This window comes from Aotus nancymaae, unplaced genomic scaffold (assembly GCF_030222135.1).
Source record: "Aotus nancymaae isolate 86718 unplaced genomic scaffold, 86718_ANA_hifiasm-v0.15.2.pri h1tg000029l, whole genome shotgun sequence".
NCBI lineage: Eukaryota > Metazoa > Chordata > Mammalia > Primates > Aotidae > Aotus > Aotus nancymaae.
Window position 1 is genome coordinate 32997653 of NW_026988442.1, and position 26305 is coordinate 33023957.

At 39.9% G+C, this 26305-nt stretch overlaps 1 protein-coding gene across 6 annotated transcripts in view; it reads right to left on the bottom strand.

The window, feature by feature from the left end:
- BCAS1 (brain enriched myelin associated protein 1) overlaps positions 1-26305 on the bottom strand; it is a 118771-nt gene that overhangs the window by 30910 nt on the left and 61556 nt on the right. For 5 of the 6 annotated variants that reach the window (XM_021669093.2, XM_064382541.1, XM_064382539.1 and 2 more), the window contains exons 5-7: positions 18266-18424; positions 17414-17458; positions 7391-7603 (exon numbers count right to left, since the gene is read on the bottom strand). In XM_021669093.2, the coding sequence (XP_021524768.2) occupies positions 7391-7603; positions 17414-17458; positions 18266-18424 (417 nt within the window). Of the gene's footprint in view, positions 1-7390; positions 7604-14880; positions 15016-17413; positions 17459-18265; positions 18425-26305 lie in introns of all 6 variants that reach the window. The other variant, XM_012467478.2, reaches the window with a different exon arrangement.

Sequence of the window (26305 nt, forward strand, 5' to 3'; positions counted from 1 at the left end):
TTTTAAGGAAAAAATAAAGCCTGTGTAGGGAAAATCATGGCTGAAGCACAGCTGTGACTCACTGAAGCCTGGTTGCTGGACTCAAACCCACACAGTTCCTCTTGGTACTTACATGAAGATCCTCATTTACATGGGAGTTGGAGATCCTGGAAGGTATGTATATGGGGGATGGGCAAGAACAACTTGAACCATGTCTATAATTAGGCTACAGTTGTCTATAGGCTTTTCTACAAGCCAGAATGTATTGAAGTAGAGCAAAAATAAAGGTTTCAAGAATTGGACCTAAAGATAATTTACCAGGAGAAATAAGAACTCCAGAATCAGCAACCTCCAGGGTTTGTGGGAAATAGTGGTTCTGGGTAGGCTGCTGGTGGCTGGTAGAACAACTTAGTTCAGCTCAGCTAATCTTGAATTGGGTGTGTAATGGGGAGAAAAAGGGCTATATGGATGCTGATGGTGAGTCTTACCAAATGGGGTCACTCTGGGCCCCAAGCAACTCTAGGGGGATTCTCCTTCCAGAGCTGAGCATAGCATGGAAGGAGAAAGTTTTCTGCCTGCTGCCGTGCAAGAGACAGGTGAACTCTGGTGGGCTTGGGAATCCCAATAGTAGTGATGAGTGGAATAAATTGGCATGGATCATCTCCTTGGTGGCTGCGGTGGTGGCAGTGGTGTGGCTTGAGGGTGACCACCTAGTAGGGACATATGGCAGCCCAGGCTGATTCATGATCACCTATCTTGGATTCCTGGAACTATTTGGACAGGATGTGTGTGGGCATGGATTCATTATGTTCAGCATTCTATGAAAATTGCTGATATTTATTTTGCTCATGTAAAGCACTTAGCACAGTACCTGCACATGGTATATTTTCAATTAATTGTAGCAATTTAAAAAAAATGCTGGGAAAAGTGACATTGGCTAGGTCTACTAGACCTATTTAGGACTTTTCTGGACTAATTCTCTGTTGCTTTCGAAATGTCCTTAAGTCTGCTTGGGCCAGATGTATGTTTGCTACGGAACCCCTTATAAACAGATACGTTTAACACTACTAACTACTAGGTTATATTAGGTTCCAGAGTTGGAATGGAGTAGGGGACAATGCGGGACTCAGTTAAAATCTTGATGACCCAAGTACCATAACAGAGTGGCATGCTGACCTTTGAAAATCAAAAATCTAGGTCATATAACTTTAGTCCATTGCGTCATTATTTTAAGATTCATATTGTTCTTTTGGACTGCATTAGTGAACCCACAAGCTTGTAAACTTGACAAATGTTCTTTTAACTTGGTCATTTGTTGTCCAAGTTAACTGATAAAAGTTTTGAATAAACAGGGCCAAGGCCAGATTCCAGAGGCCTTCCCAAAGACAGCTCCTTGTAGTATGTTTTGTTCCTTAATAAATATTCTTTGTTGGCTTGCATTCCTCCAGCTTATTAGCATGCAGTAGATGCAATTGCACAGAGCTGAGAAAATAGTAATGCTAATAAAGATGATGACAGCCCACATTACAGGGCCACTCTTAGGCTATTACAGTCAGACAGTGAGTTAAGTGTTTTATGTTGTAGTCCAACCTAGTATTCAAAATGGAAACCAATCTCCTTTAATTTCTAGGTCTCTACTGGAACGTCTATTAAACTTTTGCTCTTACTTGAACACCACACCTGTCTTTGCAGCTTGAGGTATGTCTCTACTCTCCTTGAAAGCTGACTGATGTCCGCTTGAATTGCTTGAATCCAGGAGGCAGAGGTTGCAGTGAGCCAAGATTGCACACTGCACTCCAGCCTGGCGGACAGAGTGAGACTCCATCTCCAAAAAAAAAAAAAAAAAAAAAAGTGTGGTTCAATCTCTGCAGACCGAAAGGGGTTTATCAGTTCCTTAAGCTTCCCAGGACCATTACAGCATCCTCTTTGAATCAGTTCTTCGAGCAAAGCCTGGATCTCACATTTAACTTCTATTTGTATTGAGCATGGTTTCCATGCTCATTCATAAAGACAAATTAAGGCAACTTCTCCCTTCTTTCTGTACGTTCTCTATATAACAGGAAGCCTATGAGCTAGGGAACTAGGAGTATCATTTTTCAACTCATTATTTTCTACTGCCAGTGAGTACATTGTGGTGGGCGATCTCGGAAGAGGAGAAAAAATGACTTGATTCTTCCACATTGGGAACGAGCTCAGGAAGGGAATTGCAGAGACAAGAAGAACTGGACAGCATTGGTGACAAAGTGGCTCACTTCAGTGTAAATGAGAAGAGGACAGAATGATTTGAAAGTGCAGTTCAGGCTGGGCACAGTGGCTCACGCCTGTAATCCCAGCACTTTGGAAGGCTGAGGTGGCGGATCACAAGGTCAAGAAATCAAGACCACCCTGGCTAACACAGTTAAACTCCATTTGTACTAAAACAAAAAATCAGCCGGACATGGTGGTACATGCCTGTAATCCCAGCTACTCGGGAGACTGAGGCAGGAGAATTACTTGAATCCAGGAGGCAGAGGTTGCAGTGAGCCAAGATTGCACCCTGCACTCCAGCCTGGGGGACAGAGTGAGACTCCATCTCCAGAAAAAAAAAAAGAAAAAAAAAAAAAAAAGAAAGAAATAGTGGTTCAATCTCTGCAGACCGAGAGGGGTTTATCAGGTCCTTAAGCTTCCCAGGACCATTAGAAAACATAGAGTGCGATTCTCCTTCAAATTCTAAAAGCAGAATCACTCTTGGTCTTTTGGAATGAACCAGACATCTGGCTACTATCTGGTGAAACTAAAAATAGTCCAGCCTCATTAACAATGGTAATAAAAATCTAGTTTAAAATCTACAGGATCCTGTTTGGACATTTATATTGCTAAGAATAGGGAGCTAAACAGCAGATAATGTATCCATAGAAACTAGAATAACAGAGTTTCCTTTAAAGAGCAAATTCAATTCTTAAAGTTTCTTTAAAAGACTTTCATATGGTAACACTTAAGCCAGCATTTGCCCTGTTCCCAGTGGGTCTTCCATAACCATCATTTTGATCATGTGACAGCTCTTCTGAGCTCATTAATTTCACAGTAGCCATCAGACATTTTCTATTAAGCCCAGATTGGTCAGCCCATCTTTCAAGTGCTTCCATAATTGTCCAGACATATGCCCAGACTTTCTTAACCAGAATCCCCATGGGAAGGTGTTAAAAATCTGTAGTTGAAACAAATCACCCAAATGATTTAGATAATTTTTTAAAGTTCTTAAGTCTATTTTGACCTACACTGATTGCTCCCTCTTCTAAACACCCATAGCATTTGTTACCTGTACTCCAGAGTAACACTAAATTGCAAATTTCATTGTTTTAGAATGGGGTTACAACTCACTGAATATCACTCATTTGGCATTCTTTTTTTTCTTTTTTTATTCAGTCCTCCCAATGAACATGAAAGATAGATGTCATTGGCCAATTTTATAACCGAAGAAACTGAGGCTTGAGAGTTTAAGTGCTCTGCTAAGATTCAAGCAGTCAGTAACTGTCAGAACTGAGATTTGATAATGTCTCTGTGGCTTCAGAGCTCACATTCCTTTCCCACCCTACTCTTTGTCTCCCTCAAAGGAAAGTAGAAAAGGGGCTACTTTGAAGATATTCCAAATATATCAATTATTAATTACAAATACACATGGATGTGTGTGTGTATGTATATATGTCATGTTCCTCTAAATGGATTTCAAGGCTTTTGATGATAGCAAGAGTTCTTTTTTTTTAGATGGAGTTTCTCTCTTATTGCTGAAGCTGGAGTGCAATGGCGCAATCTCGGCTGACTGCAGCCTCCGCCTCCTGGGTTCAAGCGATTCTCCTGCCTCAGCCTCCCAAGTAACTGGGATTACAGGCATGTGCCACCACACCCAGCTAATTTTGTATTTTTAGTAGAGATGGGTTTCACCATGTTGGTCAGGCTGGTCCTGAACTCCTGACCTTAGGTAATCCACCCACCTCAGCCTCCCAAAGTGCTGGGATTACAGACATGAGACAATGTGCCCAGCCAGCAAATAAGTTTTATACTTGTTTTGTACTTAGGGTGGTGTCGACACCAGAAGCCACATGTGGGTGTTCAGTCATGACCACTGGTTGTTCATACTTGAAGAAATGATGACGTCATTCACTCAACACATATTATATATTAGGTGCTTTATATGTACAATTATTGGTTTCTTATAACAACACTGTGAGAAAAAACACAGTCCTTATTCTACAGATAAGAAAGGAGGGTGGTCTTTGAGTGGTCAAGAAATTTGCCCAGGGATACAGCTCAACCTTTCTGATTCTGTTATGTAAGCCTTGCCATACACAAGAATTATCAAGATTGTGTATCCCAACCCTATTATTCAACAAATGAGGAAAAAGAAGCTCAAATAGTGTGAATAATTTATGTAAGGTCACAGAGCAAGTGGCAACCCGATTTACCTAGAACAATAAAGAGCGTACTTACTTCAGTTAACTGCATTTTAAGCATGTTTTTGAAAGTACAACATAATTTGAAATTAGTTTCCTTACAGGTATTTTTTTATTTTATAATAAGAACTACTCTAGCAATAAAGACTATAAATCAAAACCACTTATATTTCATATCCATAGCCTGTTCTGGGAAAAATTCATTTCTGCTGCCCATAACCACAGGCTTCTAAACTTTAAAATTGATATGTTTGAAAGCTTTTTAACTAAAAGTGAGAGAAGGAAGAGAGGTTAGGGTTAGTCATCAGTGAAAATATAAGAAAATGTGAGAATTTCCTAGCATTTCCCTTTGTATTTTTCAAAACTCTTCAAAATTTTACAAGGGTGATTTTATAATCATAGTCTTTGTAATTTGAAGAAAAGAAAACAAAGGTCCTCATTTTGTTTTCTACTAGAATATAAACTTCCTTACAGGAATATAAGCTAGGAAAGGGCAGGCATTTGTTTACTGCTACTTTTTCAATGCCTAATATTTAGCACAAACTATTTAGCACAAAACAGCTTAGCACAAAGAAAGTAATTAAAATATTGTTGAATAAGTAAAACTTCCTTGTAGAGTCATTTCTTCTGATTGGGTGCAAGGAGAGACACAGGGCATTTGGTTTTTGAATTCTTTTAACTTTATATATTTTTAATGATCTACTAAATAAATAAAGCTAAATAGTGGCCCAAAAGACAGTGACACTGAAATAACTGAAATTCTATCATTAGGGAGATGAATGCCAAGTTGTCCTGACTTTGTTTTTCAACGGAATAGCTTGAACTTCAAAGAAGAACCATTGTATCTCTTGTAGATTCCAAACATTAAATAAACCCTTGAGGCAATAGTTTAGCAGCCTTCACAAACTGGGCAGTACAGAAAGATAAAGCAGTTGGCACAGTCAGTTCTTCAACCCTTCTGAGCACAGAGGAAATAGATGAGAGGTGACAGTGATTGTTCAATCAGCACTTTTGTACAAGTTCTGGTGTTGGAGGTTTTACTGGCATTATTTCACTGAATCCTTACTTCATTTGTATGACATAGGTACTATTATCATTTGCATCTTACAAGTGAGGAAACAAAAGCTCATAGAGATGAACTGAGACTCAAAGTCAGATCTGTCTGATTCCAAACATTCAGCTCTTCCATCAGTGTTCCTCAAAATTCAGCCACTGGCACACCACCTATATGGTTTTTGCCGTATTTTATCATCTGTAGCAGCCATGGAAGTGTGCTGCTCAGATTCCTGCGAGAAAGACAGCCCCACCTGTCATGACGTCAGCTTCCACTCCTCTCCCTGGAGGCTCTTACCAACTGGGAATGACAGGAGTCCTGGGCCATTCAATCCTGTCTAGCATGGGCCTCCCAGAATGGGCAATCGGTACTCTACGATTCTCCATTGGCTTGGTCAGGACTTTTTTAGCACCACCCTCAGTTTGAGGTTTTCCCCACCCACTCCTCCTTCCTTCTTGTTCTTTCTTCCCAGATGGTCAGACTTCTCTGTAGTCTGAAGGCTCTCTCTACCCAGCCCTGCCACTCCTCCTTCTCCTTCACAGACATCTTCCTCCAATAAATCTCTTGCACATCAATTCTGTCTCAGTGTCTGCTTCTTGAAGGACCCAAATTTACCATTACTTATCTGCGATCAGAACCATTATTGATGTAAACACCATCCTTTTCATTAGATTCCTTTTTAGACAAAATACGCTTACTTTCACCTTCAGCAAAATATACGTTAATCTCAAATTTAATGTGCCAGCTCTATTTTTCCTAAGACACCTTGAATATGCATATGAATATATGATAATCATTTAACTAAAATTATTCAGATATGGGCCACTTAAGTCTTTTCGCTTGTCTCCAATACATACATATAACTCACTTGGAAATTGTTTCTTCTATTATATTGCTGGTAAAAGATATTTTAAGATAAGTAATGGTGGGTGATGAACAAAAAGGATTACAACAGAATGTGTCAACTGACATCATCATCCAGAGTTTTTATGAAATATTGAAGACTGTGTTCTGGGAAGAACCTAGAAAAAAGATTTCCGTATAACAGGAAGCAAACAGGAAGAGGCCCCGCATCCAGCTGGATTCTGGACGAGAGAGTAAAGCTGACACCACAGTGACATCTGCATTCGTCATCTGCTTTGTGTGGTGTGCCAAGTGCAATAGATGTTTTGATGAAATTATGAAGTTAGATTTTTCCAGCTCTGTGAATTATACTCACCCCCTCATCTCCAACTTCTTGCTCATCTTTTGGCCAAATTTAAAACAGATAAAAGCTCTGCACATGTGTAGCAGCTGGGGCTTGCTCAGCAATGATAATTAAGGAATAGATCTCAAATAACACAGCCCCACTTCCCCTGCCCTTGCACCACTCATACCTCAGATGGGAACAAAATCAGACAGTGATTTGACTTTTCCTGTCAAAGAGCACAGTGTGTGCTTACCCTGCTGGTGAACTGATGGACACCCTAGGTTTCTAAAAGGAGAGTGAAGACCTGGCGGCTCATAATGAATGATTCTGTCTGGCTGCAGAGGAGTGAAGACAGAGAGCCCATAGGTGGTTCGTCTTGCCAGGGTAACAGTGCTCAAAGTGGCCAGGAAGAAGCCAGGGTCATAAACCATTTCAGAAGGAAAATGAAATCATGAAATACCACAACCCTCTGTCACGAAATGAAGTCATTCAAAGAATGAAGAATTCTACTTGTTCATTTCCTTTTCTTCCCCACGAAACACATGTTTATAACATGGCAGGCATTTCATTCTTCCCAGGAACACACAAGAAGGCTTCAACTCAATGGCAAGTCGAGTCATTTTGAAGAAGAAAAAACACCTTCCATACATTGTTGTGTGCAAGAGTTGGACCAATAGAAATAATTTCTCAAGTCATCCCTGCCCTGGCGACTCTCTAAAGCTTGAAAATCAGACTTACCTTTTTCCAAAACAGTTTGCTCAGAGGCAGAGACGTGGGACCTGATTTCTCCCTGGTGCTTTCCTTCACGGTTTCAGGGGTTGTCGCGGACTGCGTATGCCCCGATGGGTTGCAGCCTTTGGAATTCCTGGCAGCCCCTTGGGTCTCCTGGGATGTAAAGTTGGCTTTGTCTGACTTCAGGTCAGCTGAGGTGGTGGGTGACTTTTCAGCACCCTAAGGAGTTAAAAAAATGAAGGGGAAAACATTCAAAATGGTCTCAAAATTTTAAAAATGGAAGATCTCTTTTTAATAAACATGGAGTGAGGCTATATATAATGTTACTTTTCTTCTTTACATTTTTCTGTATTTTTAAAATGGTTACTGTCAATGTGGATTTGTGTTAAAATCTCAGAAAAAGTCAAGATATTTTTCTTTCAAAGAATTAACATAGACAGATTATTAATTACGTTTATGTAAGTAACTTATTAGGAATCAAGGTGAAGGTAAGAGGCCCTTTGCTGTTAGACTACAAAGTTCTTATATAGGCCACTGGTCTCCAAATGGTTTCAATCAAGTTCCCATCAGTAAAAACATTTTGAATTTCTACCTTCAATACATGCATACTTATTTATGTATATATTATAAGCATTTATTGTTTTACTAATCAAAATTAGAAATTAAAGAAGAGTTAAAATAAATATATAGAACTTCTGAAACTTTTCTCCACACTTCACTTTGGGGATGACTGAGTTAGGCTACAAAGTTAGCAAAAGGTAGCTAGGCTGGAACTTGGTGAGGGGGTTTTGAATTGGAAGAGTGTCCACAAACCCTATTTCTTCACTTTTAGATGCAGCCCCTACAATTAAAATTTCTTCAAATGTTGTCTGTTCGGTCTTTATTTCCTCCCCTCCTCTCTCTTCCTTCCCTTCTTCCTTTCCTCCCCATCCTTCCCTCTGTCTTTCTCTCCCTCTGTCCATGTCTCCTCCCTCCCTTTCTGTCTCTCTCTCTGAACAGCTGCACTGAAGTCCAATTCCAGGACATCTGATTTCTTCAGCAAGGGGGTGTTAACTTCTATACTCTGCCACCCACTGAGTCATGAGATAAAGGAAGAGTTGGGAGAATTATAGTCAGAATTTATCTTGACATGAGTGAATATTGGTACTCATAATTTTAACAAGTTCATCTGATCTAACCTCTTTTTTTTTTTTCTCTGAGACAGAGTCTTGCTCTGTCACCCAGAGCTGCAGTGCAGTGGCATGATCTCGGCTCACTGCAACCTCTGCCTCCCGGGTTCAAACAATTCTCCTGCCTTAGCCGCCTACGTAGCTGGGATTACAGGTGCGTACCACCATGCCCAGCTAATTTTTGTATTTTTAGTAGAGATGGGATTTCACCATGTTGGCCAGGCTGGTCTCAAACTCCTGACCTCGTGATCTGCCGCCTCGGCCTTCCAAAGTGCTGGGATTACAGGTGTGAGCCACTGCACCCAGCCTGACCTAACTTCTTAATCCTAAATGTCTTCATTTTATGATTTTTTGCTCTGGATACTTGTGGCTCAATCCCTTTAAGTTCCCAAAGATGTAATATCCTTGATTAAAATGTTCAACTAAAAGAAAAAAATATATTGCAATAAAAATGGGGTATGGGCCAGTTATGGCATCTCACACTTGTAATCCCAGCACTTTGGGAGGGTCAATGTGGGAGGATTCCTTGAGGCCAGGAGTTCAAGACCAGCCCGGGCAACATGGTGAAACCCCATCTCTACAAATAATAAAAAATTAGCTGGGCATGGTGGCTTGCACGTGTGGTCCCAGCTACTTGGAGGCCGAGGCAGGAAGATTGCTTGAGCCCAGTAGGCTGCAGTGAGACTTGATTGTGTCACTGTACTCCAGCCTGGGCAACAGAGGAAGACAGCATCTCAAAAAAAAAAAAAAAAAAAAAAGAATATGGACAAATTCAGAAAGTTTGATAGTATTTTTTTGATCCTGGAAAGAGTCTTAAGCCCACCTGATCCAATGCATGAATTTTCATTAATAGAGAAACTGAGGCCAATGATCTGCCCAATGGTGAACAAGGGCACAACCTGGCCTCAAATCTGAACTTATGGCTCCTGTCTGGAGCTCTTCCCAGGCAGCACATTGCTTCTCCAAAGGATGTTTGCAAATAACATGAATTTTACTATTTGATGCAAGACACAAGATCTTCTTCACTGAATTTTTTAATACTAAGAAGGAGTCATTCATTGAACAGATTCTAAGTTCAAATCAAGATAAAGAATTAATGTCAGGAAATGAATTTTGTGATAGTTGATACTGGAATAACTCCAGTTCCATTTAAAAGTATACAAAATGGCAAAGTGCTGGAATTTAAAATAACCTTTGCATTTTATAGACAGTGAAGTCAAAATAGCTGAGCTCTTAAAATTCTGCATTACAAATGTCCCAAATAGTCTTCAGCACCTGGTGCTATTTTAGCTCTAAACGGTAATTAAATTAAAGGGGGCTGGTTAAAGGCTAAGTACTCCTCCCACTAACACACACATGCTAAGTAGCTTGCTTTCTTTTTCAAAAAATAAGAGAAAGTATTATTCATTAATTTATTTAAAAGCCACCTTGAGTGTCTTCTATGAGCTGTGGTACAGTAAACAATGCCACAAACAAATGTAAAATTTCAACTCTAGTAAGTGCTAGTGAGTGGGGAGGGGATTTGAGGCTATTCCTCTCAACCCCGCAAAAAGCTAAATCAAGTTTGATCCACTCATGACAATCAGGGGAGGCTTTACTGAGAAAAAGATGGCTGTGCTTTGATCTGAAGAGTAGCTGAAACTTAACCAGGGAAGGAAAGAAGAGAGTTTTCCACGCACAGGAAACAGCTGCCCTAAGGTCCTTTGGCAAGTGTCGGAGCAAAGTGGCAAGTGTGGCTACTTCTCCAACAACATCCTCTCCTTCTGCTTTCCTGGGAGAATCCCCGTTTGCCCAGTGGTCCATTTTAGACCAAGCATCTGGGGGGTTAGGGCTGACCTCATCCCCATCTCTAAGAAAGGACTCTGGTTTGCTTTAAGCCAATCAACAATCCTGCCAAAGTCATTAGAAGGGAGGCTTCATGGCCCCATGCTATTTTGGTGTAACTTCTGTGGCTTGCTTTGTATGCTTTCTAAATGCTCTGTTATTTTTTTGGCTCAAGGGTTCCCTTTGATGTGCATTTAGCCCACTTACCCAGAGTCATGTAGAGGTTACGAAAAACAAGGCCCCCAAGTCCTGGAGTGCTATAATTTCCCTGGGACAGCTCCAGTTTACCTAATGCATTACATATTTGGCCATTTTCATCACTCGGCCACCACCCTCTCTCTCTCTGCCTAGTCTCCCTGGACCATCGTTGCATCTTGAAGAGATAATTTCCAACTTTAAACCTTGATTTGATGACAAGAATAAAAGGTAACACTGACAGACACTGTTTTAAGCACCTGAATGTCCTGACAAAAGTTCTACGAGGAAGAAACTATTTTTCTTTTCCATTTTAAAATTGATGGATCATAGTTGTAAATAATTTTTTGGGGGTACATGTGACATTTTGATATCTGTATACAATGTGTAATGATTAAACCAATTAAACCAGGGTAACTGGAATTTCCATCACCTCAAACTTTTATCTTTTCCTTGTGTTGGGAACTTACAATTCTTCTCTTCTAGCTATTTTGAAATATCCAATAAACTAATTTTAACTATAATATCCCAATGGTACTATAGGAAGACTCTAATTTTTATGTCAATTTCACAGACAGGGAAATCTAGTTGTTTGGTGGTTAAGTAACTTGCCTACGGTTACACGAATGGGGGCGCAGAGCTGACAGTTGAATCTGGGGAGTCTGATCCCCAAACCCAAGCATTAATAGTGACTCTACTATACTGTTTCCAATGAGTCAAGGTTTTCTGCTGCCTGGGTTATTCCACCCATCAGTGATGGAAATATCTATACCACCATTCTCAACAAGGGCAATATACAGCAAGACATAATATTGTCTTTGTTCTTGGAAGAAGGGTTATGCCAAATTAGATCCTAACATGGTCTGTGGCTCCCCTAAAGAATCACAGTGCATTAACAGGTATAAAGAATACTTGTTGTGTTAAAATTTCATGGAGGGAAGAGTAATTAGGGCAAAAAATAATCTAAAAAAGCATCATGGTGGGGGCTGATACTGATATAAAAATTGAGAAACACATCTATACTGATCAGTTTCATGGGGAAATGGCCAATTTTTTTTCTCTTTGCATTGGGAAGATATCCAGAAACCTTTGAAAAACAGCATTACACGGGCATGACCCTACTATCGTTATAGTAACAATATAATTCTAACATAGCCGTGTAGATGTAGGTTGAATATGCATCTCTCTTGCTAGAGTCTTGGTCATCATCATATCACAAGACTGAGAGAGTCTCGGTCATGATTACCTCCCTAATTTCCATCAGGCCTGGCTTCTGGCACAAAATAGACAATCAATCATTCAATTAACAATTACAGTCTATGAAAGGGACCAGAGAGAGACAACCTCGCAAGACCCTGCCATGCCATGTTTCCAGCCACCCACCCCTTCCTCACTGGGCTACAGAGGACCGGCCAGAACATTATTAGTCTTTTCATTGCTGCCCACCACTCCCCTCCCTTCCCAAAGAAGTCTCCCAGATGGAGTTCTGCCAGCATTCACCAACTGGATATTCTTTGTTTGTATTACAGAAGAGACTACGAAAATTCTAATTGTGCTTTCGGAGGCAATCTCATGAATAGGGTTGCCAGATTTAGCAAATGAGACTAAGAATATAGAATGCTTTATTAAATAATAATTTCAGATCAAAAAAGAATAATTTTCTAGCATAAGTATGTTCCAAATATTGCATGGGACATACTTATATTTAAATTCAAGAGTTATTTCTTGTTCATAAAAAATTTGAATTTAACTGAGTCATCTATATTTTACCGAGTAGCCCTACCCATGATATTCTAGTGGATTCAATTTGGAGATTGTATGTCAAATGACCTTACCTTCTTAATAAATTTTCATCCTGTTTTCACATAGAGAGGAGATGTTAGTAAGATGTAAACACTATACCAAGAACCAAAGACAATGAATGTATGATAGAGCTTATGAATCATGCATGCTGGTTGCTAATACTTCAGCTGCCTTACAGAAAGGGTGGGCATTGGGAAAATCTGAGAAAGGAGGGGAGTATTTTGGGGCATGGCAAAAGCATTCTTAAGCAATGTTCTGCCTTGTGTCTAAAGTTGTCACCAAACAGTGGTGGCCACATGAAAAAGTTTGATTCTGAGACTTCACATGCCATTAGGCCAAGAAAAATGGTTCCAGTTCAGTAAAAGCTGACACTAAATGTATTTCATTTACTAATTCCGGACTTCCCCACTTTTTTGAACCAAGAAAATTCTTTTTATAAAAAGGATCATAGAGATGTAGAGAATTAAACCCCCAGGATTAACCAGAATTGGTAACTTTTTTTTTTTTTTAATACCAAAGTGGTTTTTTCCTTAACTTTGCTTGAATTTCCTGTTTTCTGATCCAGGTGACAAATCCATGGGGAAATGGAGAGTATCACAGCTCCTAAAATCATGATAAAGTCACTGATAGAATCTGGCTGGTTATTTAAAGGTCTTATTTTCCTATCTTTATAGACAATGGAAATAATCAAAAGAGAAAAAGAAATAAACTGTCTTAGGTGTAGAGGTAAAAGCCAATGAGCTCCAACAAACTGCTACATAAATAAGAATTCAGAACATTTGGGAGGTGTCCCTTACTTTGATTTATACTTACAAAACAAAAAATACACTGAATGCAACTCAAGGCAAAACCCTGAAGTCCTTGTGTCTGTGTTACAGAATCCCAGAAGGCTCTTCCCTCTACATCTTCCCACTATTCCAGAATCCTATCTTTTCCCATCTACCTCCGTGACAAGACGGGAGGCCAGTGGTTTTGGGAAGCCCTAGGAATGGTAACATTGAACTTGGGTGGTCCCCTTTATGGGTGGGAAGAGATACTGCAGACGTAAAATTTTGTAGTGCACGAAGTACATGTCATAATGAAATGCAGATCTGGGGAAAAGTCATACACTTCTTAAACTTTCAAGACCCCTTACTTACAAAAGCTCCAAGTGGGAGCTAAACTAGATTCTTTCATATGAGATCTATGACACGTTTCACCAGCAGTTGCTAAGTTATTTTTCATATGATGTTGGAGCACATTTTAATTTCCCTTCTCCCATTGCAATATTTATCACTTCCCATTCTTTTCTCTCTAAAGAACAAGATAATACTGTATGGAAATTGAAGGGTGGCTTCATAACATAGTCTGTTTATGCAAATACAGATCCAGCTATGAGAATTTTCTATGGAGTGATTATTTGCATATAGCTAGGAAGTGATTATTTGCATATAGCTGTAACATCTAGCTAGGAAGTGTTTTAATACAGGCATTTGACTTGGTGGAAATGGCTGATATTTTAAACAAATTTTCAAGCATGCTCACCTAATTCAGGGATCCTTTCAATTGGTTTCAGACAAACACTGGTGTCTTGTTAGACATCGAAAGAGTAATACTTCCCAAACTGACTTCAGTGTTATCCTAGCTTCCCAAGGACATGGAGATAAAATGTGCTCTGCCTGCATTCATTGTTTTTTTCTGCCTGGACTTTTATTTGGGTTCAGTATAAGCTTAGTTAATATTGGCAATAGATGAAACAGACCACAGAAAGATAAAATTGTTACTTGAGGTTAGAAGAGTATTTCCCAAAATGTAGGAAGCATACCACTGGTGGATCTGCGAAGATTATAGATTGTGCAGAAATATGATATTAAATAGTATTCAAATGGTAAAAATACTTTTCCTTTCCCAACTCTCATTTAATCCTTCTACTAACATTCTGGAGAAAGTCTCAGTCTGGTGATGATATGTCTTTAACATTTTTCTACCACTGGCCAATTAATCACTTTTTAGTAAAGCTAGAAAGAGCATCAGATTCAGAGCTACCTCATGTGAGGTAGCTAGAATGTAATGTCTTTTTAATTAGCCATATTAATGGTTATCTTCCTCCTATGAAAAATTACTCTGATTTTCTATATGTGATATGAAGTTTCTTTTAAATAGAAAATAGGTCATTTAAATAGAAAATAGGTCAATTTCAATGTAAAAATGTCAAGTAAATAATAGTACATCTAACAAAAATGGTGAAGGTGGTGTACAGGTGATTGACATTTGGGAAATACTGGGTTAGAAGAATAGTTTCAGAACCCTGGTCCACACTAGGAAGACATTCATTTGAAATGTTTATGATTATGGAGACTTAAAAACAGTCACCGAAGTTTGATTCATATCATCTTTAATTCTCTTATAATGATCCCCACCACCCAAGGCGTTTTCACCGGAGAAGAGCTGGGTGGGCTCCGGATGGCACATGTCTTGTGAAGACCAGAGTTCTTGTTTTTCCTCCTACTTTAACAAGATACAGACCTTATGCCTAATGAATTTTCTAAAGGCAAGTCCTAGCCTGGGGCTATGCAGGTGCTTTTTCTTGGCGCCTCTAGCCTGGATCTCAGATGTCTTCTGACCAGCTTGTCCATCACAGACACTTTCTGCTTTCGATGCCTTTGGGGCAACAGCAGTCACAACCTCAGAACTTAGTTTTTGAACAAAATTATCTTTCTTTTCTGTTGTTTTAAAGTTCGTTAACACACTGCGACAATTAACTGTTGGTGTATCGTCCCCTTTCCTAACCACAAAACACCATGTAAATGTTTATCTTTTTTAAACTCCCATATTCACAGTCAATTTTAGATACACCATGATTTTCAACAGCGACCTATTTAAATGACCCAGATGAACACACCTCAAAGCAAGACAGAACAAAACAAAACAAAAAACTCCTTATCTCCATTTGCTGAAGACAAATAACAGGACATTGAGGCTCTTTCTGTGTGACTTAAAATATCCAAATGAAAAATAAAAAACACAAATAAAAAGGTAATGCAGTCTCTACTTGATAGTTTTAGATATCTAAATGCTACTGATACATGGTAAAGGAAAAAATGCCTGCAGACAAAATGTTTATTTTTCATCCTGGAGTCAAAGCAAATACTGATGCTGAATGGCTTTTAGTCTCAAATCGATCTCCTTTGATTCACTATTAGAAACTTTATGGAAGCAGTATCACCTGTAAAAATTTCAGTTCACTTCTGAATGGGGAGATCCCCCATGCAAAGAAAATGTGTAGTGTCAATCCACTGAGCCAAAGCAGAGGGAGATTGAAACCGAAATAGCCTGGCTACAACCACTCAAGATTGTCAACTCAAGTAACAAATGTCAGGGCATTTTGCATAGGGAAGGTAGTGGGCTGAAAACGATACAGACTTCAAAAGATTAATCCAAGAACTTCTGTAGAGAAGATGTCAAAATTGCAAGATTTTCTACAAACCAGATTTGTAGAAAACACATCTGTTGGTGGTGTCATGGACAACCTACATTCACAAAACTCTCTTTTGAGGCCCACCTTCACTAATGGTGACCTCATGCGTTCCTAGGCAGGATGGTGAGATTTTATCAGCTAGGTCCATTCAGCTTTGACCACATTTTGGGTCAGGGAGTAGTCTTGTTGCATGACTAGCTAAAGAGAATGAGTGCATCAGGTCACTTGGGAAGCCACACAACACACTCCCACACCCCACTGTTTATAGCCTTTTACGCCATGTGGCTTCAAACAATGCAAGACATAGAACTAAAAGAAATACATTTTGCCCCAACCATTCACTGAACTTGACGCTAGTGACCTCGTAACAAATGAATAATTTTATAGGAAAATGCATGTAGATTCTTCAGATACATATTTTTTTTCCAATGGAAGAAAATTCTGGAGGAACCAATAAATACAATACAAACGTAGTCATGTCATTCAACCAGTCTTGGCTGTGATCATGGAAATAGGGATCACTGCATTTCCTCAGAGGTCTACAGTTTGCAAGGCATTGCCATACCTTCATTCAACCCTGGGTCCAGGAGAAAGAATTTTTTTGTCTCAATTTTATAGACATGGAGACTTGGGTTCAGACAGGTTAAGACTACCACTATCAAGTAGCAGAACTGGAATTGAAATGCAGGTCTTTTGAGACAAAATCGCGGATCCTCTTTTTACAGCCAACTCCTTCACATATGGGTAGCAGATGTATGAGGCAAACCAAGCCTTGTATCTGCTCCCGGTGTTTTTCAAAGCACTTTCCAGTATCAGAAGAAGAACCCAAGACACTTATTTGTCACCAAGTTAGACTTCCCTCATGGTTCCCGTGAAATTTAAACCACATATTCCACTAGAGGTAACTGGCCTTGTCAAGTATAAAGGGAGAACATCTCTAGGAAGATGTTATTTCAAACCAAATTTATTTTGAGGGGAATTGGCTGAATTTCTTGGATGACAGTGAAAAATCTAGGCTCTCTAGAGCATCATAACGCCTCCACAAGGCCATCCGTTTGGCAAGTGTCCCATGGAAGCTATTTTATTTCACCAAACCGCTGCCTTTGCAGTGAAGATTTATTTTTTCAAATTACATTGAAAAATAACATATTTTTAAAAAACAAAAATACAGCAGCTTTCTTTTACTTTAATTTTTTAGAGTCCATGTCCTGCTGAAAAGTTTTCTTCTACTTTAGATGGACTGTTTTTCTATATTCCCTGGGTCTTTCTACACACAACTAAAAGACTAAGATGATGATATGATTATTAGTATTCTGCTCTTATGCTATATAAGAAATTGGCATTGTGATATTATTTAGCCAGAGCTGGCATATCTTTCAAGCTTTCCAGTAAAATTTTAATTAAACTATCATTAACATAAATAAAATATTTTAAAGACAATCTAGCAGCACTATTAAATTGCCAACTATATATAGATATAATATGATACACAAACGTATGTATATTCAAAAAACAAGCAGACATAAATCCAAATCCAATTCTATGCACAAACCCAAACATAAACACACTTAAATTACCTACCGTGTCTTCTGGATCCTTTTTTGTTTCAGCTTTGTTAGGTGAAACCTTAAAAGTTTGAGAAAACCAGATATTAGAAATCATTGCTCTTTAGAGTGATTTTTATTTCACGGATACATAATTCTTTAGGGTGGTCCAGTTCAACATACAGGTCAAGAATAAAATGAGAAGTACTTTTGGTTCAATGGAAACCTCAGAATCGCTGGGTAATACAAAAGTTAACAAAATTAATATCTTATAATGAGATTCTTCTGATCTTACACATTTACCAAGAGTTTGACCACACTCAAAATTGTCTCCTGGAAGACCACAGACTTTCTGTAAATTCTTCCACTACTCCAAACAGACATTTACTGTTTTTTCTTTTGAAGTTAGTCTTGATATTTAGAAACAGCCCAAACACATTTGGGACAGTCTGCTTCATTATGCATTCATTCATTCAGGGTTTGATTTTTTTTTTTTTGAGTGATTTCTACAGTGTTTTATTTGCCACTTGAGCAGCAATACTGCTTTGAGAGGTCTACAACACAGGGAGATATTTACCAATCATTTTTATGATCAATGACCTTAAGACATTCAATTGCAATACAATTCCCTTACAATACAGCCCATGTTACATGATTTGGGCATCCACTGCTTACACCACAGCTCCCAACTTCAACGGCTCTCTCGCTAAAAGCCTGATGTAACACAACTTCCTTAGGAAGCACACCTTGTCCCTGTTCGCCTCTCCCATGCTCCACCTGCACCATGATAATCCATTCAGTACAATAAGATTCAAATGTGCATTATTCTTAGAATTAACAAAACATTTGAGCAATAGAATTGAGGGAAAAAGAGGAGAAAACTGCTTACCAGAGTTTTAAAGAAACTCATGATGGGATTAGTATTCTCTGCTGTAGCTGTTGTCTGGGAGTCGTCCTTTGCAATCTCCAGTCCTTCTGGGTCCCCAGGGACAGAGCAATTCGCAGTTCCAGGTTCTTGCCCTTCTTTTTCCTTGCTGTCAACTATGTCCTAGGAGCAAAACAGTTTTCACAGTTGCCACTTGTTGAATGTGAACTCTCCAAGTAACACTTGTGCTTCACGCCCCTTTCTCACCCCCTAATTCCAGGCATACTTCTTCTGCCCACGGGTGCGCAGAACAATCATAAGATTATAAGAGTTGCTCTTCCTTGCCTCCCCCTCTTTCTAACATATTCAGCATTTGCTGTTGGTTGGAGGGACATTTTTTGGAGCCAAAGGGTAACAAACACAGCAGTGCACGTTGCATTCGAAACAAAAACCCTTTTCTCCCAATTCTGCAAGGAAGTTGTGTAAGGTATCAATATTTTCCATCTTTGTAGTCTCTTTATCTAATGATGTGTACATTATCCCCAGAGATGGCATTATTTGGTTTCCAACAGTTTTCACAGGGGTGAATCATATCAACTAAAAAAAAAAAAAAAAAAGAAAAGAAAAAGAAAAAGAAAGAAAGTACCGGTGTTTAAAAATAACTATTTTGCTCTTGGGATCTGAGGTTTATCAGCGCAAGGGGTGTGATATGGGGACTGATTTTCTCCCCGACCTCTCTCAGGAGGGTAGGATGTATTCTGAGTCTGCCTTCCTTTCACCACCCGGGGACAGGACGCTACCACCTCTCCACCTTGACTGCAACAGCCCCTGCCCTATCTGCTTGGGCTCTTGACCCTTCCAATACATTCTTTACTCAACAGATCCCATCTTCCCACTCCTGAGCACCCTCCAGTAGCTTCTGACAGCTCTTGGAGTCAAGCCCAAACTCTGACGCAGGATCTCCAATGTCTAACATGGTCTGCCCCTGACTAAGTCTCCATCCTCTCTGAATCACATGCTCCTTCACTCCATTTTCTGGCCTGCTTTCTTTGTGTTTTTCAAACATATCACAGGCTATTTTCAAACTTCTGGCTCTCTGTTTGAAACATTCTGATCCTCTGTCTGCTCACAGGTAATTTCCATCCATCCTTAAGGTCAGAAGTATCATCTCTTTGGAGAGATCATCCCTAAATATCCATCTAAGGCTCTCCTCCCACCACCATCGTCTGTACTGGAGTCCCTTGTTCGTTTAACAATCTTTGCTGTGTCAGCAGTTCTGTTTTCTTCTCAGTATTTGTGCTTTTTCTCATACTCCCTTTAGAGTATAAGCTCGACAAAGACAGGGATATCTACTTCACTCAGTGCTTTTCTCAAGTACCAAGGACAGCAAGGCCCACAGAAAACCTTCAATAAATATGTATCATTTATGAAAATTTTACAAAAATAAAATAGTGCTCTCTGTATCAGCATTAATTCTCATGTGACAAAGTAGCACAGAAACCCATGGCAACACAGCTAAACCTGCAACATTCTTTACGACTCAGGTGACATTTATTCAATTGCTTGATTATAACACTGTTTATTGTCTAATATCCTTATTGATGGAAATTCACAGTGTTTATTCTATTTTTTTGAGATGGAGTCTCACTCTATCACCCAGGCTGGAGTGCAGTGGCATCACCTCAGCTCACTGCAATCTGTACCTCCCAGGTTCAAGTGATTCTGTTCAAGTGATTCTCTGCCTCAGCCTCCCGAGTAGCTGGGATTACAGGTGCCTGCCACCAAGTCCGGCTAATTTTTGTATTTGTAGTAGAGATGGGGTTTCACCATCTTGGCCAGGCTGGTCTTGAACTCGTGACCTCATGATCCACCCACCTCGGCCTCCCAAAGTGCTGAGATTACAGGTGTGAGCCACCACATCTGGCCCATTCACAGTGTTTGTAGTTGTATACCTAGAGTCTTATAAGCAGTAGTAAAGTGGACATCTCACACTTTTATTTTTAATTACTCATGTGTATCTATAATTTTCTTTGGGTAAATTATCAAAGGTGAAATTTTTGGGTCAAGAGGTATGCAAATTATATAAACTTGATGAATATTCTTGCAAAAAATTAGATTTTAATAGAGAGGTCCTGCAGGTACATTGGTGGTCTGAGAAGTTGTTTGCTGCAGCCGTGGTGGTGACAGGTGAGACCTAAAACATGTCCAGGCCGGGCATTGGGGAGCTTGGTCTGGAGGTGGGTCGAGTGAGGGAAGCGGACTCGACTCTCACCTGCTGGTTTGAGCATCCTCTTCCCTCTTCGCCCTGCCTTTCATCCCCATGTAGTCCTTCATCCTAGGGCTGTGGGTTTTGCCTTCTCCACATCATCTCCCTGCTCCCCCGGCTGCCAGTTCCCTTACTTAGAGGAGAATGGAAGGAGACACTTCTGTTTCCTCACAGGGATTTCCAACAATTCCCAGTGTGTGAGCTGGCAGAAGCCCACAGAAAACGTGGTATTTCTATTTTGACCACTTCTCCCAATAATGGAGAGTGGGATATGGTAGCCCTGTATTTAGACTTCTGGATTTTATACTTTCTTCTCTGGGGTTGGCAGTGTCTGGAAGAGCAGTATAAACTGATATGGGTTGATGATCCCAACTACTGAGATACCATTCACCTCATTTTAATGGACGATTGTATTAGGCAGTTTTTGTATTGCTGTAAAGACATAACTGATTCTGGGTAATTTATAAAGAAAAGAGGTTTAATTGGCTCACAGTTTTGCAGGCTTTACAGGAAGCCTGGTGGTGGCATCTGCTTGGTTTCTGGGAAGCTCAGGAAGCTTATAATCATGGTGGAATGAGAACAGGGAGCAGGCACAGCACATGCTCAGAGCGGGAGCAAGAGAGAGTGGAGAGGGCGAGGACACACACTTTCAGATGACCAGATCTCGTATGAACTCAGAGCAAGAGCTCACTTACCACCAAGGAGATGGCCCCAGCCATTCATGAGGGATCCACCCCCATGATCCAAACACGTTTCACCAGGTCAAACCTCCAACACTGGGGATTACAATTCAATATGAGATTTGGGTGGGGACAAATGTGCAAATTACATCAACTATTTATTAAGCACTACATGTACACCAGTGCTTTCTCTTTTCTAAGCTACTATAATTCAACAAGGCCACCTAATCGTTTTTTTTTGTTTTTTTTTTGAGATGGAGTTTCTGCTCTTGTCATCCACACTGGAGTGCAGTGGTGCAATCCTGGCTCACTGCAACCTCTGCCTGCCAGGTTCAAGTGATTCTCCTGCCTCAGCCTCCCGAGTGGCTGGGACTACAGGCACTAACACATCCAGCTAATTTTTTGTATTTTTAGTAGAGATGGGGTTTCACCATGTTGGCCAGGATGGTTTTGATCTCTTGACCTTGTGATCCACCTGCCTCGGCCTTCCAAAGTGCTGAGATTACAGGCATGAGCCACCACACCCAGCCAGTCACCTAATCTTAATATATCATTATTTATTATAGGATAATATATAATGTCAAATATTTTACATTTACAGCATGCAAACCACTGTACAAATAAATGTATTAAATAAATGTACTTAATCTTTACATTATTCTGAGAAAAATATTACAATTAACAGTTTCAAACAATAAAATGAGGCTCAAAGAGTTTAGGTTACTTGTCCAAGGTCACATAGCTTGAGAGGGGCCAATCTGGGGATTATAACTCAGGCTTGTCAGAACTGAACATCTTAAAATGCTATAGATTATTTGTCTATGAGTGTCAACTTTGCTAAACTTATATAGTATGTGCAGTAAAATTTGACATCATATAAATTAAATCCAGGTAGTGGAAAACCAAGATCCTCATAGGGAGTGTACATAAATCTAGACTAAATCCATAAATTCCACCTGTAAAAATCCTTCACGACTTAACTCTCCCAAGAAGTACTACACTTATAACTTGTTTAAACCATGTCATCCTTATGTCTTAAACAATGCTTGTTCATGCTTGTATAGCTTTAGAGTTATGGGTGCCTTCACAAATCTATCTTATTTAATCTTTGGCAAGACTGTGCAAGGCATTTTACAGATGAGAAAACTGAGGGCCAGAGAGGTTTAAACATCATGTCCGAGGCCACACAGTTGGCAAGTAAGCATTAACTTGTTTTTGCCTAACTAGCATTCCTTACTCCTTGTAATAACCGGACCCTCCTGCTCATTCCTGGAGAAGTGCCTCTCTTCCACTCCATTCTCGTGGCTTTTCTGACTTTTTTTTTTTTGTTTTATTTTTCCCCTGGGTCATTCTTTTGTAATCCCAGTGACCTTCTTGCTCTTCATTGAACATGTCGAGTAGGCTCTTGCCTCAGGACCTTTGCACCTGAACTTCTGCACGCCAGGAGCATGTGACCTTTCTTCTTTCAAGTCTTTTTCAATTGTCACTTTTTTGTTTTTGTTTTTGAGACAGAGTCTCACTCTATCACCCAGGCTGGAATGCAGTGGTGCGATCTCAGCTCACTGCAACCTCCGTCTCCCAGGCTCAAGCAATTCTCCTGACTCAGCCTCCCAAGTAGCTGGGATTACAGTGTGTGCCACCATGCCTGGCTAATTTTTGTATTTTTAGTAGAGATGAGTTTTCACCATGTTGCTCAGGCTGGTCTTGAACTCCTGACCTCAGGTGATCCACCTACCTTGGCCTCCCAAAGTGCTAAGATTACAGGCATGAGCCACCATGGCCAGCCCAATTGTCACGTTTTTATCAAGGTCTTTCCTTACCACTCCACTTTAAGTTGCTATAATACATCCTGGCACATCTGATGCTGCTAATGGCTTAATTTTTTTCCTAGTGTATTTCACTTCTAATATATGACTGGCTCCCCTTCCTCCCAGGGACATCTGGTAATGTCTGGAGACATTCTTTGGTTGTCACGAGTAGTGGGTGGGTGAGCTACTACTGGTATCTAGAGAACAGGAGTCAGGCATGCTGCTAAAATTCCTGCAACGCACAAGACAGAGACTTATCTGGCTCTCAGTGGCAAGACTGAGAATTATATTCAAACTCCCACTTGCTCACTTTGTGTTTTGTTCCTCTCCCCTCACTGGAATTTAAACCAATGAAGGTTTTTTTCTCCCTTATGTCTCCCCAGCACCTAGACTTGTGCACGTGGTACAGTATCAGTAATTACTAATGAATGAACAAATGATTTGATCCAAGTAAGACTGTCAATCATTAATTGTTAGCCATTATGTCTTCAAATATTTTTTCTTTCTTCCTTTTCTCTTCTTTCATGGACTCCAATTACATGCCTACTAGCCTACTTAGGTTTTTTCTGTAGCTCATTGATGTTCCTTTCCTTTCTACCATCTTTTTTTTTTTGAGACAGAGTCTCACTCTGTTGCCCAGGCTGGAGTGTAGTGGTGCCATCTTGGCTCACTGCAATCTCCACCTCCTAGGTTCAAGCAATTCTCCTGCTTCAGCCTCCTGAGACTGGGACTACAGGCATGTACCACCACGCCTGGTTAATTTTTTGTATTTTTAGTAGAGATAGGGTTTCACCATGTTAGTCAGGATTGTCTCAATCTCCTGACCTCATGATCTGTCCACCTTGGCCTCCCCAAGTGCTGGGATACAGGCATGAGCCACTGTACCTGGCCCTTTCTTCCTCCTTTTTTAAAAAAGCCCTCTTCTTTTTCCCCAACTGTCCCATGGTTCCTTTTGGATAGTTTCTATTGCTATGTATTTAACCTCACAATTATTTTTTTCTGCATTATCTAATCTGTTGCTAATGTCATCCAGTGTATTTTTTACCTCACACACTGTAGTTTTTATCTCTAGAAATTTGATTTGAATTTTAAAAATATATCTTCTATGTCTCTACTTAACTTTCCAAACAGGAGACACATTTATGCTAATTCTTTTTATTTTTACTTACTTTTATTTTTTGCCAGTTCTAACACCTGTGTCAGTTCTGGGCCGGTTTTGATTGACTTCTCTTCACATCATGAGTTACATTTTCCTGCTTCTTTGCTTCACTGGTAATTTTTGTTTGCATGTCCGACATTATGAATCTTACTTGTTTGGGTGCTAGATATTTTTTGTTCCTATAAATATTTTTGAACTTTGCTTTTGGAGGTAGTTAAGACAGTTAAAATCAGTTTGATCCTTTTAGTTCTGGCTTTTAAGATTTGTTCCTGAAACTGACTTTGCAAAAATTATGCGAGTGAAAAAATTATGACTGTGAAAGAGATCTGACCTAACCAATACTGTCTTGTCTTTAACTTCCAAGCTGCCCTCGTTCATTCCTGGGGGTAGGCCACACTAACTTTGGAAGGAATTTAGTTATAGTTTAAGTTTGAAACAAAGATAATAACAGTCCCTTCCCCAAACAAACCCCCCTTTTTTTCCTGGGGACCAGTCTACCTTTGTAAAACTAGCAAATTAGACACAAGATTAGAAATTATGGCTCAGGAGTCATACATCCAGAGGCCACAAGATTCTTAACCTCCCCAGTTGTTCTTATGGATAATATTACTGCTGCAAAGCCTAAGATTGGTATTTGAGATATTTTTCAGATCCTGCATTCTAGTCTGGCCCATCTGGTCTTGCGGCCCCCACCCAGGAACTGACTCAGTACAAGAGGACATCTCTGATCTCCTATGATTCTGCCTCCAATCAACTAATCAGCATTCTCCACACCTTAGCTCTCTGCCCGCCAAACTGACTTTAAAAAACTCTAGCCTCTGAATTTTGTGGGGAGGCTGACTTGAGTAGTACTAAAACTCTAATCTCACATTTAGTTGGCTCCATGTGTATTAAACTCTCTCTATTGCTGTTCCCCTGTCTTGATAAATTGGCTCTGTCTGGGCAGTGGGCAAAAATAACCCATTGGTAGCTACATTAGGCAGGACCAAAATGGTGTCTAGTCTAGGGAGCTAATCTTTTCTCACTAATGAGGAAAGACCCTGTGACTACTCTACCCAAAGTGTTATTAATAAGGAGGTTTTCTAGTCTGGCTAGTGAGAGAAGGCACTCTCTCTGGCCCTGTATAAATGCCTTTCTGGTGTTTTTTTCCCTCCAGTTTTTGCTAGTTTCCTCATACAAACACATTGGTTAGCTCTCTGCCTCATACTCTGTGAGGACCTTTGACAGATTCCTGGAGTTTTCTCTGTGTATCTCTCTCTCTTCTCTGTTGCTTTGTCTATGAACTCTGGCCATCTTGGGCTTAGGGAACCTTCTGGGCTCTGCCTCAGTTCCTGCCTGCTAGGCTGTGGGTTGAAAATCCTCTCAAGGCAGTAGGCAGGAGCAGACATAGGGATCACCTCTTACATCCTGTCTCTCAGAGGCCACTGTCCTTGTTGCCATGTATCTTAAAACAGTCTTAAACATTGTTGTTTGGTGTTTTTTGTCCAGGTTTTCATCTGTTTTAGGCAAGAGGGCAAGGTCAGTTCCTATAATTCTCCCTTAGCTGAAGGCTTCGACTCTGTTAATAGCAGATAGTGTTGACTTCCTTGTAGCTGGCTATAGGTGAGGTCATTTTCTGTGATGCGTGAATCTTGAGCTACATTATCATGTGTACAGCAATGAGGATTAAATCAGGTCTGAAAAGAAGTTAGCTCCCTAAATTTGAAATTAATAGGTGTATTTGAAATATGAACTTTGTCACCTAAAATTAAATAATAAATCTTATCCTGGGATGTAGCAGATCTTTTTATATTAATTAGTGATAATAATTAGGAACATAGTTATAAATGAATAAATGAAGGGATGAATAAATGTCAACAATCAATCTCTCTCTTTCCCATAGACTGGTATTCAATTGAGTAATTTTGCAAACAAGAATTCAAGCTCATTATCTCTTACTGCTATTTGTTTTCACAATTCCCCTCTCATCAATACCCACCATACCGAATCATAATTGATTAATTGCCAGTATTACCTGCTCAACTGGGCATTTGAGGACAAGCACTGTGTGTGTCTAATTCACAATCAGATCAAGTGGTTGATAGAAGTTTCAGTGCCTGACAAAGACTCCATGTTCACCTCCTAACTCCACTCACAGGCTGAGGAACCCCA